General features: G+C 44.8%; 1 protein-coding gene, 1 long non-coding RNA gene and 1 other non-coding gene across 3 annotated transcripts in view; 2 read left to right on the top strand and 1 right to left on the bottom strand.

Moving 5' to 3' along the window:
• LOC103550008 (uncharacterized) overlaps window positions 1–5,323 on the bottom strand; it is a 62,313-nt gene extending 56,990 nt beyond the window's left edge. The window contains exon 1 of the long non-coding RNA XR_011542842.1: window positions 5,120–5,323. This is a non-coding gene — a long non-coding RNA (uncharacterized lncRNA). The remainder of the gene's footprint in view (window positions 1–5,119) is intronic.
• Window positions 5,324–5,334: 11 nt separating this feature from the next.
• TMX1 (thioredoxin related transmembrane protein 1) lies at window positions 5,335–17,813 on the top strand. The gene is made up of 8 exons (XM_070630319.1): window positions 5,335–5,617; window positions 7,808–7,923; window positions 9,255–9,300; window positions 11,125–11,253; window positions 13,177–13,222; window positions 13,319–13,420; window positions 13,531–13,597; window positions 16,124–17,813. The coding sequence occupies exons 1-8, from the start codon at window positions 5,472–5,474 to the stop codon at window positions 16,300–16,302; spliced, it is 831 nt and encodes a 276-aa protein (XP_070486420.1). The 5' UTR covers window positions 5,335–5,471; the 3' UTR covers window positions 16,303–17,813.
• On the top strand, window positions 8,043–8,172 carry LOC139078478 (small nucleolar RNA SNORA70). Its single transcript, XR_011531445.1, has one exon. It is a non-coding gene; the product is annotated as a small nucleolar RNA SNORA70 (small nucleolar RNA).
• Window positions 17,814–18,037: the final 224 nt, after the last annotated feature.

Raw genomic sequence — 18,037 nt, forward strand, 5'->3', positions numbered from 1 at the left:
TTCAACAAATGGTGTTGGGACAACTGGATATTCACATGCTACAGAATGAGGTTGGATTGCCTATTCTACACCATACATAAAAATTAACTCGAAAGGGATCATAGACCTAAACGTACGAGCTGAAACTATAAAACTCCTAGATGAAAACATAGGTGATTCTGGATTAGGTAATAGTTCCCTAGATATTGTACCATAAGCACTTCCATTTCAAGGTGTGTGCCCATGAGAAATGGCACTACTATGTCCACACAAAGTCTTATATATAAATATTCCTAGCAGCATTATTCATAGTAGCCAAAGAGCAGAACAAATCAAATGTCCATCATCTGATGAATGGATAATCAAACATGCTATATTCATACAGTGGAATGTTATTCTGCAGTCAACAGAAATGAAGCACTGACACATGCTACAACATGAACTCTGAACACATTATGATAAATGAAAGACGTTAGTCACAAAGGACCACATATTATAGTATTCCATCTGTATGAAATATCCAGGGCACACAAAACAATAGAGGCAGAAAGTAGACTGGCGGTTGCTTAGAGCTGGGGAGAGGGCTGGGTGGGTGGAAGTGGGGAGTGACTGCTAACGAATGTGGGGTTTCTGTTTGGGGTGATGAATACGTTCCAAATATGATTGTGATGATGGTTGCACAACTCTGTGAATATCCTAAAAACCGTTGAATTTTACATTTTAAATGGGTGTACTGTATAGTATGTGAATTATATATCAATAATGATGTTATAAAAAATTAAAGAAAGCCAGCAGACTCCAGGAACAGATGATGGCATATATTCAAAGCTGTGACATGGGACGAAGGGAGAGACTTGAGGTGAGTTTAGCAGTTGGAACCGACAGGACCTGGTGACTCGCTGGATTAGTCAGGAGGCGTACCCTGGTTTTAGTAACTCAGGTTTCATACTATTTCCTCCAGAACTTTCATGGTTAGATGGAACAGTGAAGCTAGATCATGCATGGCTCCTCCCCCTAAACCTACTGAAATAAACCAAAACAATGAAGAACCAGCTCTCAGAGGAAGGGAACAGTCCTAGCCTGGGATAATTATTCAGTCACATCGTGACAGTAAGCCTGCACCAGTTGTTAAAATATTGAAATACCCGCACTACGGTTGGTAAAATAGCTGTTTCCTGGAGCCACCCACCTCCTGCCCCTCCCCCACCACGGTGACTGCAGCCACCCTGGCTTCTCCCTGCCCTCCACTTCCCTCTTCAGAGGGCTCCTCAGCAACTGCAGGTTCACCTTCAGTGAGCCCGGCTCAGGAGCCGCCAGGATGTTGCTGGAGCACTGTGGCCTGCAGTTGTCCTAACTGCTGAGGTTTTGAAACTGGGAGGCTCAAGGGAAAACTGCCCACGGTCAGCTAGCCCAGGGTGGAGCGGATTTACCCCCAGACAGGCTAACCACTAGGCTATACTTCCTCTACTTTCTAGAATTTTTTGAGCTTTTCTCTGTGATCTTATAAGTTAATTTTAGCAAAAGTTCTCCGAGTAACTGAAAAGAAACTATATTCTCTCTGCTCCCCAAATTTAGAGTTTGATATAGGGCTATCAGATTGATGTTTTTCAATTACATTATGCAAATACTATTAAAGCTAACTTTAAGTTTTACTTTAAAAAATCTGGCTATAAGAAAATTAAAAATAATAATGTGATTCTCATTATATTTCTATTGGACAGCGTTGTCCTCTACTCTTGGGTCTCAATATTCATCAAACACTTCTAGTTGCTCACAATGTGCCTGGCCCTGGCTGGCAGTCCTGGAGATGCACTACTCAGACCTCCCACAGGAAGGCCCACTGTGGGGAGACTGCTGATCGATGGTGCCCAGCTGCCACCACTGTGAACGATGAGGCCATGTTCCCTTCCCACCCCCAACCACCGCTGCCAGTCAACTACTGAGAGGCAGATACACGAGTGCCAGCCCATCCCGTCTGACATGGGATTCCTCTGCTGGGCAATTCTGGCTCAGGACTCCCTGTCAATCTGGCTGAGCCTCTATTAGAACCGTGCTGCGGTCTGAGGCACTGCATGGCCAATCCTCCTTTCCCTGTCCTTTCCCAGGTGTCAGACCCACACTGCTGTCTAAAGCTCTCCAGCCCTCTCCTCTCCTCTGCTCCTTCACAGACTTTCCCCAATAAGTCCCTTGCATGTCTAACCGCATTTTAGCACCTGTTTGTTGGAGGACTTGAACTGACTCACTCTGTTTTAAGCACTTCACAAATGTTAATTCACTTAATCTTCATAACAACTCTAGGAGGGAGGACAATCATTACCCTTTCTCACAAACACAGAAACCAAGATACTAAGACATTAAGCAACTTGCCAAAGATCACACATCACTTAAGCGGTGAAGGCAGGATTTGAACCCAGTCCTGCTCCAGTCTATCCACTTAATCACGACGCTAAGCTGCCTTTGATCTTCCATGGGGTGGCACCAATTTCGGAACACACTCACGATGCATGGTAGACTGTATTTTGGTTGATACAGAGAAGTATGGTGTGCTAAATAAAATTCACTGGTCAAGAGTATACACAGTCTGGTCTGCATACAAGCTATAATTGACTCAGAGAATAAGGCAGCATTCAGAGTATAAGAAAAACAATAACACTATAAATAATACATTAAATACTACCAAAGATAAAGAATGCCATTCCTTAATATTGATATTATTTATTATTATTTTGATATTATTTCACTTATAACATTACATTAATTAAGCTTAAATTAATGGTTAATAATTATTAGTATAAGTTATTAACACCATGATACATATATTTTCATATATTTCTTGATATTTATACTTTTAGACAAATATTTCAGAGACTACATTAGAATTCTTTTAAGTTGATATATACATATTGTGAAAAAACTGATTAGTAATTGCAGTATGAGCTCACTTGTATGTGTGTTTTTTAAAGAATAGTTTATGTGCATATAAATGTTCTGGAAGCATACAAAAGAAAATGTAATAGCAGTTGCCTAAGGGGTGAAAATTCCAGCAGGAGATGGGAAAAGATTTTAGAGGAAATTTCTTTTCACTTTACAACCTTCTGTATTTTGCACGTTTTAGTCATAAGACTGCCTTTCTTTTGTAATATAAAAAATTCCCTTAAAATGAAATTTTAATAAATTATCATGAATGCCTTACAGTTTAAAAAGAATATTCATGAACATAAACTCATTTTATCCTTTTACCAACCCGGTGAGGTATAAATGGCAGATATCACCTCCATACCACATAGAAGAATATATTTACACCCTTTTTACCAGTGCAGCCTATACTCTATAATGAAAGCAGGGCAGATCTACAATTATGATTTTCTTCATTCATTCAACAATTATGTATTCAACATTTGCTATGCTCTGGGTTCTAACAGGGGCTTGGCACTAAACCTTGAAGATTACAGTGGTGAACAAAACAGAGAAGTTTTCCACTGTCATGAAACTTACATTCTTACTGGATGAGGAAAGAAAGCAGATAATAAACAAACAAGCATGTCAGTTTAACATTATGCAGAGAATTAGAGTGGACTAATATGATGGACAATACGACCTGGGACATGACCTGGGAGGCCTCCTTAGATGGGTGGTCAGGGAAGGTAACATTTGAGATCAGTGACAAGAAGAAGGGACATGAGGGCCAGGGAAACAAGTTGTCTAGGACAGCTGATGCCACTCTTGGTGTGAGAGTGAGTCTGCCACATTCAGGGACCCCTGGACTACAGCAGGGTCGGGAGGAGAGAGGGAGTACCACAGGGGGCAACAGCCAGGCAGGGGTCAGATCACGTCAGACTTCTTAAGCCACAGTAAGGAGGTGAAGGAGTTTGGACTCACTTTAAGCGCAGTTAAAGTGCTTGGAGGGTTCTAAGGAGAAATGGCTGGATCTTACTGGGAGAAGCAGGAGAGGACACAGGGAGATGCGTCAGGAATCTACAGTTGTAGTAGAGGCAAGAGAGGATAGAACCCTGGATGAAGGTGTTGGCAGTGGAGATGGAAACCAGTAGGTAGATTCAGGACATGTTTGCAGGTAGAGTTTATGGGACTTTGCTGAAGGAGTACATGAGGAGGGGGTGAAGAGAGAGAGCAATACGAAATCAAAACGTAAATTTTATGGACCTTGGGGCTCTTTACTGAGATGGAAGACTAGCAGAGGGGGAACCAGTTTTATTTTGGGGCCATGTTGTGTTTGAGTCCCCTGTTAAAGATAGAGGAGACGTCCAGCAAAGAGCTGAATATGTATGTCGAAGTTCCCAGAAGGCTGACGGCTGGAACCACAGGCATGTTGTTGGCTTTCAAAGCCAGGACTGAGGTTATCGGGAGGAGGGTGTGGATACAGAGGAGGGGGCCAGGACAGCAACCTGGGCAAGCCAATGGCTGCAAGCCAAGTAGAGGAGGACCACCAAGAATTTTCAGAAGGAGCAGCGAGTGAGGAAGGAGAAAAAACAAGCGAGGGAGGCCGCAGAAATCAGGGCCACAAAGCGTTCCGAGGAGGGTGAAGGCTGCTGGCACCAAGTAAGATGAACGCATAGAAGAAAGCTCTGGCTTTGTTAACCTGCGGGTCACGTGTCCTGGAAAGCGCCCTCAGTGGGGGCGGCAGTCGCGGACTGCAGGGACGCTGGGAGAGCGCGAGGACAGCAGGGGTGACGATTTCATTTGCCTGAGACTTCCTAAGACAGCGCACATTTTCATTTCACCTGTATCTACAAATGACTGAGAAAAGATCTCAAATCCTTGTTAGGAGCCTATGTCTTGTTCCACTTTGAATTTCTGATCTAGCATCTCTGTGACTACTATTTATTTTTTAAATGAAAGATCCCCGTCTTTAGGGATAACATACATCCTGAGGTGCACTAATCTAACGTGCACCGCTCGGTGGCTTTTTACCCGCGTGTACACCGTGACCCACCGTTGAGACAAGACAGAGGACAACCAGGGCGCCTCAGGGGACCCTGCGCGCCTTTCCGTCCAGACGCCCCAGAAGTAACCCACGTTCTGACTCGTGTGAGCCCCCATTAGCTTTACCAGAGGACCTCTGAAGGAAACAAATGAAAACTTGAAGGGCCTTTGATTAGAACTAGCTCTGGTGTGAACCTACCCATGGGCTCCAGCCAATACACGTGCCAGCCTCTGGGAGCCAGGTCCCGCGCAGACCATGCAGGCGCTCTCCGCAGTCCCGCCTCCGGCCTCGCCCCGCCTCTCTCAATCCTCCCCTCCCAGGCGGCGCGGCGCAAGCCGGGCAGCGGAGACCGCTTTTCTGTCATGTGCATTAGGGGTAGACACGCCTCCCTCCTCCCTCTTCAACCCACCTCCAGGACGAGGCGTTGCGCGCATGCGCAGGGAGAGTCCCAAGGCGCGTGCGCTGGGCCGCGGGGTCCTGCGCATGCGCAGACCGGCCGCGAGGGCGGAAGTGCGGCGCGGCGCGGCGCGGCGCGGCGGCGGGCGGCGACATGGCGCCCTCCAGGAGTGCAGGGGTGCTTGCGGCCGTGCTGCTCCTGCTGCTCTGCGGGGCGACCGCCGGCCGGCGGAGCGACGTGCGCGTGCTCACGGACGACAACTGGCGGGAGCTGCTGGAAGGAGAGTGGATGATAGAGTTGTGAGTCGCGGGCCCGGGGCGGCCGGCGGGAGGGTCCCGCTCTAGGTCCGGTCCGGCCCGCCCCGCAGAGCCCGCCGCGGGCCGCCGCCGGTCGTGGCGGGCGCCGAGGGCCCGCGCGTGTCCGCGTCCCTGCCGCCGCGGCGCTGCTCTCCTGTCCTGTCCTCTGCTGTCCCCCGGAAGGCCGTCTGCGGGTGGGCGTGTCGGCCCCGGAGCGCGCGCTCCGAGTTCTTCGTCGCGCACCGGGCGTTTTGGTGTTTGCGTAATGCCGGGTGCCCTCGGGCCGGGCCGTGTGCGTCTTCCTGGCATTTGTCGTCTTCCTCTGCTGCTCGTCTCGGCTCCGCCTCGCTGCTCCGCGCGTGCCGCCGCCCGGTGCTGCCCCTGCGCCCCTCTGGGCGGTGTCGCTCCGCGAGATGTGCGGGGTGAACCCGGCGCCGGCTCATCGCCATTGTGCGAGGAGATCGTGCGCCCGGTGACTCGCGCCAGTGTCCCTTCGGCGTCGGCGGGAGACAGAAACGCTGTCTCCTTTGCTTTAGTCCCAAAGCTGGTGGGTGCGGCTGATTGAAGCTAGCGGTCTTAGTGCTACTACTGAAGAAGCCGTTATTCAGTGCTAACTGTGTACCAGACACTGCGGAGCGCCTCACGTACGTTGTCAGGTTTAGTTCTGTGCAGGTTCTGTAAGACAGGTACTATTCCCCGCATTTTATGGAGGAGAGACGTCCTTAAAGGCCTTAATTCCTGTGTTCTGGTGTGGGTCTGCTGGCTTCCTTTGGTCTCCGACCCTCCAACGGAGTAGACTTGCGGTAATTGTTGTTAGAACCCTCCCTCTTCTTTAACAAGGCTCAGGGCAGTGTTTCCTGTGTGGTGGGTTGCCCGTTAAGGAGGGAGGTGGACGTCCCCAAGGGAGAACCCGGAAGGCCGCATCAGTAGCTCTCGAGTCGCAAAATCAAAAAAGGCATCGGGCATTTGTTTGGCAGACAAGATAGGGGAGGATGTTTATACGGCGTGCATGTAATCTGCCACTGAGTGAATGAATTTTCAGACGTCGTTGAAGCTGCAGGGGAGAGGGAATGTAACCAGCGACAGCATTTGGGGTTTTTTTGTAGCCTACTGATTTTGAGGTTAAGTCTTTAAAAAGTGTCTGGGAAACAAAAGGAACCTGAAAAAGGGACCTAGTTAGTCTAGTGATAGTCTGCGCTTATGACAGGTCAGCTCGCCTCGTTAAACCTGTCCTGACAGCGGTGTGTTACAGAGAGGTTTCCATTTAATACAGTTTATCATTACGGCTTCGGCTCTTCTGCACGGTTCTACCCTTGTTCCACAAGGCCTGTTGCTTTTAGGAGTGTTATTTCCATAAAATAAGTCAAGAAAAAATAATAAAGTACAGAAACTGTACTCTTGTGTTTGGATGTAGGCCTTATTCTTCCTGGCTCCATTAAAAAAAACTGAGGCAAATCATAAGATAATATACAATAAAGTGGGAAAATAAAACTCTAGGGAAGAATCAGGGCCTTGAAAAGATGCTGAATCCCAGAGGAGTAATGGGCATGCTAATGTGCTTGGCAGCCCACGGGTCTGTAAAGCTGAGGACTCAGAAACAGGCTGGCCCAAAGAGCTTTGTATGGCCTGCCTCATGTTTGGGTCTGTAGGTTAAGTTGTTAGGTAACATTTTTACATAAAAATGCGGATTTTCAGCTGCTTTTAAGTAAGACTAGCCTGCCAGAGTGACTGGGCAGGCCGTCCTCTGTGGCAGCTGAGCTGGGTAGTGGATCCCTCCTTAAAGTTTCCTCATTCGCCACAGCCTTGGGCACTTCCTGGTTTTCTCATACTAGCACCTTGCATTTGTGACTAAAATTATTAAAACTGGTGAACTCCAAATTTGGCATTTAGCTTTCTGGTAGCTGCATTTTAAGTAGAGAAAGCCAGAGGTTTTTAAAGAGCCGTTTTGCATGTGAAAAAGTCCTTATGTCTTAAGAACTTACTCTCAGAATTACGCTGCGTGATTAGCATCATCATCAGTTCATAGTTCTTGATTTCCAGAGTCTTAGACCCACACTTAAAGCTTTTTCATCTTCACAAAATTAACAACTTTGCTATCTTGTTTTTAGTATAAAATATTCTTTATGAATTACACATTCTCATCCCAATATAGTCATTGGAGTGCTTAACTTTTTTCAAAACTGTATTTTTTAGTTATGCTCCATGGTGTCCTGCTTGTCAGAATCTTCAACCAGAATGGGAAAGTTTTGCTGAGTGGGGAGAAGATCTCGAGGTTAATGTTGCAAAAGTAGACGTCACAGAGCAGCCAGGTACTGTAAGTCTGTGGTTAGCTTTGTTTCTTTGCACGTTGGGTTGATGTATTTATCTTGTTGTCCACATTACATGGTCTTGACTCTATCTTTTCTTTAGGTTTTACAAACATAACCATCTGTTAAGCTAGCTGAGCCCCTCCTCCCTGGTGGGGGCTCAGTGTGCAGAGGCTGCAATGAGCAGATTCCCTGCGAGTGTAAGCAGTTCATTCCTTTTAAGTGTTGCCCTCAGGCACCTTGGAGACATTGCCTCTCCCCCCCATTCTTCCCCACATAACTGCCAGCCCGAGACTAGCATGTAAGACGCCTTTGAGAAGTCCTTGAATGTGGTGGTCCATGTGGCCATTGGCCAAGCTATCATTTGCATCCATCGCAAGCTTCAGAATAAGGAGCATGTCTGAGGTTCTTTGTAGAGTCAAGGACACATTCCCTGACAAGAGGTCTGAATCTCTGTAATTAGGTTCCAGATTTAATACCTATGATTTGAGGACATGGGCTCTTAATTACAAAGCTCTCGTGGTTGTAGGGTCAGGTACTCTCCTGACTTGGCCACCTGGACAAGTGGCAGGCCCTGCCCTCAAGGATGCTCCTGTCTTAGACCAGCCTCGTCTTACCTGTTGGTCGTAATGAACCTGGGTTCATCACTCTGACCCCATCCCAGATGGCAATGATAGTTAATATTTATTGAGCACTTATCTATTACAGGTCCTGCTTCAAGTGTTTTGTATTTATTGTATAATCTTTACACAACCTTGTAAGATAGTTAATGTCCCCATTTTATGCATAAGAAAACTGAGGGATAGATTATCCTCAGTTATGTTAGTAGTTAACACGTGGTTAATAATGTTAGCTGCTATTGTTAATTGCCCATCTCATGAGAGATTCATAATGTTTTCCATTTTTAACAACACCTTAAACTCTGGCTTTGTTTTTTGAATGTCAAATGCACTTTCATTTGATTTTAGACCTTTCTAAGACTACGTTATATGTGCTCTTCTGTCACTCATCGCTAGTGGTCTTATCAGACGGTGTAATCCATCAAGTGTGTACACATATATATAAATATATTCACAGATGACTTCAATATTCAGGCTTTACATACTTTTTATTAAGGTAATGTGCCGTGGTTTTTAAGTTGCTTTAAGTACATAATTGAGATTTTTTTCATTGTTTATATTACAAAGCTCGACTATTTTTAGGTATAATTTCGTATTTTTTCCCTATTAGTATTAAATAATTCAGAATCAACTATTAAGTAGTGAGTGATTGGCCTGTATAAAATCTGGCGTGTGTTCTTGCTCGTGTTTATGTGAAATCTTTATCTTTTGTAGGACTGAGTGGGCGATTTATCATAACTGCTCTTCCTACTATTTATCAGTAAGTATTTGAAAACTCTGTGTCTAATGGAGCAGGATGTGTCGCAGTGCAATCAAAATAGCAGGCCTCTGGCCTGGATTGTGTCTAAAGAGCATTATATTCATAAGTGTATTAGAAGGCTCATTTTGCTCTTAGTGTCTTTAGAGAGATGAGTGATGTGTCTCAGAGATCTGTAATTTTTTTGGAACGTGATGTTCACATGAAATGGTGATACCGTTCAGCACTGTAAATGATTAAGAGCCCGGAGTTGTGCTAAGTCCCGCAGGAAGTTTGTTAAGGAACACTCTCTGGGCTGGAGTGGTTCCTAGAGAATATGGGGTTTAAACCCAAGCTTGGAGGTAGAATTTTCAAAAGAGTGCGGAGTAAGCATTTCATCTGGAGGACAGTCTCGTAAACAGTAATAAATAGGGACATGATATGTTCAAAAATCTGCTAAGAAAGTGCTGTAGCTCCACCTTGGGGACGGTAGAAGGTGCAGTGGCTGGGTGGTACGTCAGCACGGAAAAGATTCTGTAGTCTTCGGTGTGGGGTCTTCCTTTGAACTCTATCTCCTAATGGGGATAGGACATTTCCAATCTGCTCCTGCCCCGAACCTTAATGTTCCTCTGGCTCGCGGGCTGATGCAGGAGGTGCTTCTCTCCTCGTTTAAAGAGGACACGATGAGCTGGCAGTTCTCTTCAGTCTGTGTATCTTTCCAGCGTGTCTGTGTACTTGGTTCGCCCCTGCTCCCCTTTTGTCTGTTTGAGTGTCTGTTCTGTCTCCACGGTGCCTCCCCTCTCACTCAGTCTTGCCCCAGCTGCCTTAACTGGCTGTCGTCAGTCTCCCCCTTTCCTTTCACTTCTCTGCACCCCCTGAGCATCCCTGGAGTATCCTGCCCTTTTCCTTTTGGTCACATTGTTCATCATGCCCATTCCCCTCATTTCTCCTGTTGAAATCCTGCCTATCCTTCAGAAACAGCTCAGATGCCATTTTCTCCGCAAAACTTTGTTTTGTTGAGTGGAGTCTTCTTGTGGTCTACGACTGAGTGCATAAAGGATCCTCCCACCATACTGCAGGTAGTAAGGAGCTGTTGAAAGGTTTTGCATATAAGTGATAAAGAAAGGAGTGTTAATAAGTAGGACTAGACTGGCTGAGTTACTGAAGGTAGTTTAGAAGTGGTGAAGGTGTGGCAGCGGGGAGAGCATTTATGACCCTGGACAGAACTCGTGGTGTTGGGAGGGGAGGAGGAGGTGGGCGTCAGGAAGAGTGCAGAGCAGACTTTACGAGAGAGTCACCGACATGGGTACAGGGGAGGCACCGCCCCGGACTCCCCCGTGATTAAAGCCCACGATTAAAGTGTGCTGGCTGAGAGGAGGTGGTTGTGGCCCAAAGTGCCAGAAAAATGCCTTCAGTTCTAACCTAGAGTTTAGCAGTAGCTAATAATCAGTAAGTGCCAGACACCGTTCTGCAACCTTTCACATAGTGTCCCTCTCACACGCGTGTTACACGTAAGGCTGAAAGTGGCTCTCTGAGGTTTTCTACTTACTGTGCTTTTCCCCAGTTTTATTGAGATATAATTGACATATAACTTCTCACTGTTTCATAGTGTTATTATTTGGAAGAGTAACGGTAACAGTCTTAAGGCTTATGATTGTTTAAAAATACGACCTCATTGTTTAGTTAAATTTGGGGCGAAGACATCCTGAGTAGGTAATTACTGTAATTTGTCACTTGTCGTTGCTAATCATTTCGAATATTAGGATTGACTGTAAAATGAGTGTAAAGAAATAGGACAAATACAGAGCTTTTGGGTGCTGGTTTATATTGAATTCTGATCCTCTTTAGTTGTAAAGATGGTGAATTTAGGCGCTATCAGGGCCCGAGGACTAAGAAGGACTTCATAAACTTCATCAGTGAGAAGGAGTGGAAGAATATTGGACCCGTTTCATCGTGGTTTGGTCCCGGTTCCATTCTGTAAGTATGAGGGGTTTCTCTCTTTATTTCACGATTAGTTGGGACAGTTAACCGTATTTCATGTGAGCAGAGCATTCCAAACTTGGTTTTAATTCTTGGACTCTTAAGGTATATTCAGATTTACTATGGTATTTTTAGTTTGACATTATCTTCAAACTCAAACAGATACTTTGATCCTCGTTAAACAAGAAGGAGGCATTCTACAGAATTAAGTTGAAGCCTTTTCAGGAGTAGTTTTGCTCTGTAGATATGGTCATTTGATCATTAAAAACTAATCCCCATAAGAGTGTGAGCAATGTAATGGGTGAAGCTATCGTTTGAACCTAATATTTGAATGAGAAGCCTCAAACACATATCTACTCATGCTGCCTTTGGATGTCAGTTCTTGACTGGGCATGATTGAATTATTCCACCTGTTTGGTAGCTTGGATTGGTGTGCATGGACAGTGCCCCTGTATATATATAGATGCGTTTCCGCATATCAGCTTGCTGTGGAGCAGTAAGGGCTGGAGATGGCAAGCGTGTTTCCTGCTAGCCACTGGGCTACAAGGCCTCACGGGTCGTTTGAGAGACCTCTGGGGACAGTGAGTTTTGCTGAGTGACTCATCCTGCTGTGGCTAAGCTGTCCCTTCCCGTCCCCTCCACACAGTGGCCCTTGGAGGATGGGGGAGTCAGGACTCTAAGGGCGTAGGGGGGAAAAGTACTCCGGATTCTGGGAGTAGGGGATGATCAGCCCTAGGCACGACTTTGCGAGAGAAGTTTATCTTTAGCACCCTCCCCTGCTCCTCACTTCCTGAGAAAACCTCTGCGTTGACTTGTCGTTTAGCTGTCAGAAGTCCCCCACTGAGCGCCGGCCCAGCTAAGGCAGGCAGTGCCCCGATAGTCTAGTTAGTGCGGACTGCAGTGAGGCCACAGTGCTTGCGTTTCAGTTCCTTGTCCCTGTTCCCATGTGCATTTTAAACAACAGAAGCACCATGATTAAAGTCCCTTTCTGTGTTGAACTGAAAATGTAGCTGATTGTTGTTCTTTGAAATCTTGTAAATGAAGCTCACCCTCTCCAGTGGAAGAAGGGTTGCTTGTCAGTCCCCGTTGGGCCCTCAGCACAGCAGTGCGTGCCTTTTTTGTTGGTGGACTGAATGAGGGGCACTCCTCGTGTTGGCCTGGCAGGTTCACCGCCTGGTGACGGGCCGTCAGATCAGGTCATCCAGTGTGCAAGAGCTCTGCCTCGTGCGCAAATAAGTTTGTGAGTTGGTGGAACACTTCTGCCAGACGGAAGACAGTTGGGAACCCACCAACTCTTCTTCTTTTTGGAGGATACCTTTTTCTAACTGTCCATCTAAACTGCTTGGGTTTAATTTTGTGAAAATAATTAACTTTACTTATATGATGACTTAGCATTTATTTCCAATGTAGTTATTTTGTACAGCATTGAACTCTATTGAACTAATACTATTGTAAGTTTTATTTAATTTTGATGCAAAATGGGGGTAATTCTTAGTATTCCTTCGGGCTCCCTTCTCTCCACATTCTCTGGAGGGTTTTAGGGTGAATAAGAGCTGCCGTTGCTGATGTGAGCCCAACTTTAAACAGCTGGGTCCTGTCACTCAGTGTATTGGAGAAATCATCAGATGAAAGGTGAGAAAAGGTTGATGTCAAAGCAACAGGAGAAAAGGAAGAAAAATTATCAAGTGTTATTTATGAGGACATCACATAATGGCAACAATTCAGAAATTTAATTTTTATTAACAAGTCTTCTTATTACAGGCGTGAAGTCAGTCATGTATCACTAATCTTGGCTAATGCCAGCAGTGAAATCTGTCGTGTTGGGGAATGACAGTGCAAACAGAGATGCAGATATGCACACACGTTCTGCTTCCCAGCTGTGTGTCCTCCTGATTTTCGGTCCTCTCTCTTTTATTTTAGGATGGGAAGTATGTCAGCACTCTTCCAGCTCTCCATGTGGATCAGGGTATGAACTAAAATTTTATTTCTATTGAACATTTTTGACACTATCACTTTTTTTAAATGACCAGGTTTTTAGTTTACTTTTTTCTTTTGATTTTAGACTTGGCATAACTATTTTATTGAAGACCTTGGATTACCAGTTTGGGGCTCATACGCAGTTTTTGCTTTAGCAACTCTGCTTTCTGGACTGTTTTTAGGACTTGTAAGTACTTCATTTTCAGAGTACTAGGAAGAAAAAGATTTTAAAATTTGATAATATAGTTGCACTAGTTTTATCATATATGTTCAGATTTTTCATGTTTCTTTCTGCAGTGTATGATCTTTGTGGCAGACTGCCTTTGTCCTTCAAAGAGGCGCAGACCACAGCCGTACCCTTCCAGTAAGTGTTTGTCCTGTTCATTTCTGGGACGGGATTTCATTGCCCTTCCGGCTTAGGTTTCTAAATATGGAGTGCTGGTTTATGTCAGAGGGGGATATAGATTTCATGTGAGAATGACAGCCCAGTGGATTTTGGAACATAGTTATTTTCTTGGTTTTTATAATGTGGAGAATTTTAACATTGCATATAACTTGTAGATATTTCATAACATTGATCCGATATCAGTTTATTTGAAAATTCCATGATATTTGTGGATCCATTTGAATACACTTGAGTCAAAAAGGTTGACTATATTCCACTCTTGACTCAGTCATTAGTACAGTGACGCATTTGAGTGTTTTTCTTTGTATGCTAGCCAAGTCTAAGTTTTTGTGGTGGGATATTGGAAAAGCAGCTCCTGTATCTGATTGAGGATTGGCGTTGACACTGTACTGACCTACAAGATGAGTTTGTGTAATTAGAAGTATTCACAGCTCTCTGTCTTAATAGAATTACCTACCAGTCATTTATTTTTTGTCTTACACATTGTGATGGAAGTCCCCCTGTGCTGCGGTGAGGGACTTTCTGTCTTCCCGTCTTTTGCTCAGCAGCTCCCTGGAGTAGACTGTCAGTGACGTGCTTCCTGTTCTGTGGTTCAGGAGACTGAGGCTCTCAGAGACCAGCTGTCTTTCCAAGGCCACAGGTGTGACAGTGGAGTGCAGGTCCCAAGTCAGGCTCTGGGCCTGGCACTGTCATTGTGCTGCCTTTCTTGACTTAGGGTTTGTTGAGGTCGGGACTCCTGGAGTGGAGTCCCTGCAGATGCCCTTACAGTGTGCCTGTCTGTTGAGCCACTGATGGTTATCTTTTCATTTCTTAGATTCTCGCACTGATGCTAAAAAGGGACGTGTTTAGGGGAGGGAATTGTTTTCCCCACCAAAGGCCATTGACCTGTAGGAAAAACTGTAAGCACAGATTACTTAAAAGACAGTTTAAAAGTTGGTGAGTGTACATTTTGTATTTATCTCACTTCAAAACCTTAAACCTAACAATTAACCTAAAAATTTGTCTTTTAAGTAATCTGTGACACAACTGGTAGATACTGATCCTCACTTTCAAGTGATATCGCCCCTTCTGTAGCAGGCAGGTGATTTGTTTTCCAGTGTGCATGCTAGGCTTAGATTTTCAGTTGCTAGGGAAAGACCCAACACTGTCTGGCTTTTAGCAAAATGGGAATTGACTGGTTCATGTAGCAGGGAAGTCTGAGGGCACAGCGGACTGGATCCTGGGGCTCAGAAGTTGTTAAGATGTTGTATTTCTGAATTGCTCGGTTGTCCATGTGTTTGCTCCATTTTTGGCTCTTCCCAGTCCTTAGCATAAAATGGTTATAGAAAGCCACAGCTCACAATCCCAGAGCAAGAAGAGCTACACTTTCTCCCTACACCTGCCCATCTTCTGGAAGCTTTCTGTGCGCTCCACTGTGAAAGGGCTCACTGGCTGGAACAGTCGCTGTAGGCCGGGATTCCTCAGCCTCGACACTGCTGGCCTTCCAGGCTGGATGATTCTTAATTGTGACGGGCTGTCTTTTGTACATTGTTGGGTGTTCAGCAGCATCCCACTGGTTGCCAGGAGCACCTTTCATTTGTGACACCCAAAAATATCTGCGACGTTGCCGGTGTCCCTGGGGCAGAATCTCCCTAGTGGAGGACCACTGCTCTAACTGCGGTGCTTGCCCCGCCGCGTGGGCTGTGGCACAGGGACGGGCTGTGGACCCGAGAAAGGGACGAGGGCAGACCAGACACAGACTGTCCACTGCCTTGTGGCTTCTTCCAGCTTGTCCCGCTCTCCCCTACTGGGGACTGTCTGGGATTAGGGGCAGTCCAGGTCACTGAGCAGAGTAAAGCTCATGGGCCCCACTCTGTGCTGTTTCCCAGTGCCACAGTGCGTTCTGAGTTTAAGGGAACTGTAAAACAGAAAGGGTGTGTGCGTGTGTGTGTGTTTAAAAGTTCCCTGGGCTGTACACCTAAGATTTGTACATTTTCTCAATTGTTTACCTTACTAAAATTAAACGTGGGGAAGAGGAGGCACATTTATGAAACCACTTGGAAAAAACATGGGTCGGAATCTAAGCTTCAGCTGTAAATTCTGATTCCTGTTCTCCTGGGAGCTGAGACCAGGGAGAGGTGAAGTTTGTTTCAGTCTACTTAGTAACTAGGAGACTTAATAGCAAATTAACACAAGATAGTTACATTTAGAGCCATATATTTTCTCAGAGCATCCATATTCACAGCATTAATTCTGGTTCATTAATTAGTTCAGTTCATAAATAGGTGGGTAATTAGAACTAGTTTGGTGAGTAAAATGGGTCTTCCAAACCAGTTTTTATTTTTATGGTATCATTTTATTCTTGAAGACAACTTTCTCCTTTTGGAAGTCCAACATATGGTTGATTGATAAATGCCATGGCATTTATGGGGCTATGAATTGTGTCTTGATTTTACCGTGATTGTAATACATCAGCAAAACACATTTCTGGTCTTTATCTTTAAGAAAAATTGTTACCGGAGTCTTCTCAACCTTTGAAAAAAGTGGAAGAGGAGCAAGAGGCTGATGAAGATGATGTTTCAGAAGAGGAAGCTGAAAGGAAAGAAGGAACAAACACAGACTTTCCACAGAATGCCGTCAGACAGCGCTCCGTGGGGCCTGCCCTGGCCGCAGATCAATCCTAGTTAACTTTTATAAATGTCTTGGTAGGATTTGGACAGAAAGGGAAGATTGGTGGTTTCTTTTCGTGTGGAGTGAACTGTGGCTTGCTTGTCCGTTGCAGGGTTCAGTCTAGATTGTCAGCAGATTGAACAGTCTACCTTCAGAAATAAAGTAGGGCTATGTAAAAAAGTTTGAAATCGATTTAAGAACAGCATGGTGGTTTAAAGAGTTGTTTAAGTTTTGAAAAATCTGGTGCCAAGCAATAAGATTTGTGTATGTTTGTTTAATAATAACCTGTTTCAAGTCTGAGTTGAAAAATTAATTTCCCAAGTATTGCATTATTGAGGTATTTAAGGAGATTACTTTAGAGAAAAAGATTTCTCATTTGATATAATTCTTCTCAGTTTCACTGTGTGAAAAAAAGAACATATTTCCCGTAAATGGGAACTTGGCCCATTGTCTCAAGAAATGCGTATTTCAATGACAACTCTGTGGTCCCTTTAGAGATAGAGTCTAAAATTTCATATTTTTAGATCATGCAACTAATAAAAACAGTGTTCCTTTGTTCGGGTTTTCTGCACAGAATGACACAGGACATAACTGATCGGGAGAGTTCCATGAGTCTGGGGGGTCCTGGGTCCCGTAAAGGCGTTGTCACCTTTGTTCCCTCTGTTATTGTGTGATTTGTATTTTTCTTACCATAGGTTACATTTTTCATTTTCTAAATTGCCTAATTTCCTGAAAACGTTTTTCATGTTTTAATAAGTAGTACTTTTTTGTTGTTTCAAACTAAAGTTTGCTGAAGGATCCTTAAAATTGAAGAGCTGTCTACTAATGATTTAAAGTGTTGGCCACTCGTTTCAGATTTTACGTCATTCTTGTTGAGCCTCTACTTGAACTTTTTCTTTTGGATATGAAAGTGAACATTCCCGTTTTTTATTTGATGTTGTGGAAAAGCCTTGGTATTTTACATTTTGAGGATCCACAGAAGCTTGACTTGATATAAAATACAGTTATGTTCTACTCAGGAGGAAGCGTTTGACAGTGTGTGTTTGTCCCCGTGTACAGAGTTCCTAACTGGTTTACAGTCAGTGTGCTTGCTGTTTGGAGCCTGGAGCCGCTCGTGTTCCTGAAGGACACACTGTGTGTCCTGTGTCCTCCTGTGGTGTGGGTCACAGGTGGAAGCAGCAGGATAGGACACTGGGTGCACCTTCACTCCTTGAAGAGTCAGGGCAGTTTACAGCTGGGGGGCGGGGGTGGCCGATAGAGAACTGTGTTAGCTGCAGGAGGGGGAAACCCGTGACTGTTGAGTCTGAGTCCCTGTCCCTTATGTCATAGACAGTGTCTGTAAAGTCCCCTTCTGTCTAGATCGTGCTGCTCTGTCTATGATCATGATGTACGACAGCCTTCTTTAAAGGTCTCCTTCGGAATATTGAATGTTCTACCATTGAAGAGTTTGGATGTGTGATAACATTGCGATGCTTTAGAAAAATATTTTAAGCACAAAATAAACTTTTCTAAGCACTTCACTGAAGCTGAAGATAGTGTGGCTTCTGTTTGCGTGTTCAGAAATGCTTGCTTTGTATTTAACAGTGTTCAGATGAATAGTGTCTCACTGTGTGTGTCCTCGATGTGTGACATCAAGGCTAGAGTCTCACATCTTTTTCTTTTCCTTGAGGCAATACAGGAAAATAGTGCTCAGTAATCAAGCATTCTATGTTCTAGTGTTCTAGTATATGTGATGTTATAAATTTCAAG

Source organism: Equus przewalskii, chromosome 1 (assembly GCF_037783145.1).
Source record: "Equus przewalskii isolate Varuska chromosome 1, EquPr2, whole genome shotgun sequence".
Lineage (NCBI taxonomy): Eukaryota > Metazoa > Chordata > Mammalia > Perissodactyla > Equidae > Equus > Equus przewalskii.